Source organism: Carlito syrichta, unplaced genomic scaffold, assembly GCF_000164805.1.
Source record: "Carlito syrichta isolate Samal-C Ts95f unplaced genomic scaffold, Tarsius_syrichta-2.0.1 Scaffold130751, whole genome shotgun sequence".
Taxonomy (NCBI): Eukaryota; Metazoa; Chordata; class Mammalia; order Primates; family Tarsiidae; genus Carlito; species Carlito syrichta.
Window position 1 is genome coordinate 4,692 of NW_007074847.1, and position 2,706 is coordinate 7,397.

The 2,706-nt window shown below is 54.0% G+C and overlaps 1 protein-coding gene across 1 annotated transcript in view; it reads right to left on the reverse strand.

Moving 5' to 3' along the window:
• Nucleotides 1-2,706, reverse strand: part of TESMIN (testis expressed metallothionein like protein) — a gene marked incomplete at its 5' end in the record, with an annotated part of 47,490 nt that overhangs the window by 2,983 nt on the left and 41,801 nt on the right. Inside the window, one exon of the mRNA XM_021708129.1 lies at nt 2,485-2,622. Within this exon, the coding sequence (XP_021563804.1) occupies nt 2,485-2,622 (138 nt within the window). The remainder of the gene's footprint in view (nt 1-2,484; nt 2,623-2,706) is intronic.

A 2,706-nucleotide genomic window follows, 5' to 3' on the forward strand; every position in this document is an offset into this window, starting at 1 on the left:
AAGGGGGAGGGAGAAGGGGGAGGAGAGAGGGAGCAATTATTATTATTATTATGTTTTTGAGTTGGAGTCTCACTGTCGCACAGACTGGAGTGCAGTGGCCACTCCCAGCTACCGCAGCCTCGACCTGTTGGGCTCGGGGGGATTCTTTCACCTCAACCTTCCAAGTAGTTGGAACCACAGGCACACGCCACTGTGCCCAGCTGATTTTTTGATTTATTGTACAGATGAGGTCTCGCCAAGGTGCCTGGGCGGGTCTCGAACCTGCGGGCTCAGGCAATCCCCTCACTCGGCCTCCCCATGTGCTGGGATGACAGGTGTGAGCCACCATACCCAGCTGGGAGCAATTTTCATGTTAAGAAAAGCAGGACCCGACAGGTGTCAACGACACCATGTGAAGAGCCAGGTCCGCTCCCCCACGCTGCTCTCATGGGGACACAGTGGTCCTGCGGACAGCCAAAGTAGGGGCGCAGGGGAGGGTCCCACGCAGAGAGGGGGCGCCACCTTCCCTTTTCCACGGGAAACCGCCAGCCACATCCTTGGCCTCTCATTCTGAATGAAGCCTGCCTCGGCGAGTGTTAGGAGGCGCTCTCCTTCTCCAACAGACTGTGCAGCGAGCAGGTCTGGGCTGGGCGTGCTCAGGGAGACCCCACCTCCTCGTGGGGGGCTTCCGCTTCCGGTCTGTGCAGCGAGCCGCTGGCCCAGACCCTTGCTCGGCAGCTCCAGGGGCAGTCCGAAAGCCGACGCTGGCCGCCACTCGGTCCTCGGTGTCCCCCTTCCACTAGCCTCCAGGGATCTCCCTCCGTTCTTGCCAGCCCAGAGCACCTCCGCGGGCGGCCGCTGTGTTTTCTGTACCTCCGGGGGGTTTGAAGCAGGAAGCTTTTCAGGGCTTCTAGTCTATGCTAACACTAGAGGCCACAGGGACAGTGCCACCTCCTTCCTCTTGGCCTGCATGTCACATGGGTTGTGCTGGCGTGGGCTCGGCCTTGAACTGCATCTCGTGGCCGCGAGTGAAGGCGCGTTGCCGAGCAGAGAAGAGACGCTGTGGACACGTTTGGAAGTGGCTCCCCGGGGGGGGACTCCACTCACTTTGAAGTCCTCATCTCTGAGATGTTTTTGACTGTATTTTCAAAATCCTGGCTGGGGATTTCCAGGTCTGCTTGTCGGATCTTTCACCCGGTGTCTCCAGAATCATGAGGACTTTTCTCAAGCCTGACCGTCCATGACACCTTTTTTTTTGACACGAGGTCTCCCCAAGTTGCCTGGGCTGATCTCGAACCCCAGGGCTCAGGTAATCCCCTCACCGCGGCCTCCCAAAGTGCTGGGATTACAGGCTTGAGCCACCCTAAAAGTAAAATCCCACGTATCTCCAAAGGCTTCAAGCAAAGAGAGGCTTTTCCTGAAGGTTTGCTTGACTGCTTTACTGATAGAGCCTGAGGGTTCCCTCCCTTTTTCTTTCTTTCTTCTGACACAAAGAACAGAGATAGAAACTGGGGTGCCAGAGGGACAAACTAAAGGGGAAAGTGGCTCCCTCCTTTGTCATTATGACTTCGAGAAAAAGGAAAAGCTTCCGTCCGAGACCCAGTCTCCACCTCGTTTTGTCAGTGTCTCTCCATTGGTTCAGGCAACTGGCAGATCTGGTCTCTGGCAGGCTGTGGGCCAGAAGAGCTATCCTGTCACAGCAGCAGGCAAGTGGACATCTGGAGACAGGCGCCATGGGGACCTGGAGCAGACTGAGTCTCGAACACCGATGGTCCCCAGGGCCCTGTGGAGAGCATCCTGGCTCTGCCCACGAGGAAGAGGTACGCCCACGCCCATCCCGCGAACCTCCACACTGGGGGGCTACCCACATGGTGAGTAGCTGCAGAGAGCAGAGCCCTCAGCGGGTACCCTCACTGGGCTCAGGGACAGGCTTGGGGAGAAAGCGTGCCCCAAAAGGAACCCTCCATCATTTACTCAATTCATAACGCTCAGCTGACACTAGAGAAATTAATTCAGATTACTACGAATGCCCTTTCAGAAACCTGGGAGGAAGAGAAGTGATGATATTTCTTTTTTTTTTTTGAGTTGGAGTCTCACTCTGTTGCCCAGACTGGAGTGCAGTGGCCACTCCCGGCCACCGCAGCCTCGACCTGCTGGGCTCCGGCGATCCTTCCGCCTCAGCCTTCCAGGTAGCCAGAACTACAGGCATGCACCACCATACGCAGCTAATTTTTTGATTTATTATAGAGATGAGGTCTTGCCAAGTAGTCCAGGCTGGTCTCGAACCTATGGGCTCAGACAATCCTCTCATCTCAGCCTCCCAAACTACTGGGATTATAGAGGTGAGCCACCATGCCCAGCCAATATTTCTCTTTTTAAGTTACATTACAATATTTTTTCTTTTTTACAATTTTTTAACCACACAAGTTACCTAGGCCAAAATATTTACCTGGTTTTCATTTGCTTTGCTTTGTTTTGACTAATGCTGGGAACTTGGTTACTAACCTCAAAGCACTCACAGTAATTCTTCAGGCAGCCGGAGCGTTTGCAATTACAACCTTTGTTGTGTCGAGGCTTCACATCTCCCAGCTTTCCCTTGCCAATTTTTGGTTGGAAAGCTTCTGGGTTTCTGTCAAGACACGCCTGGGATAGAAAATGGGAAACTCCATCAAGATGGATTTTTTTTTTTTTTTGAGTTGGCGTCTCACTCTGTCACCCAGACTGGAG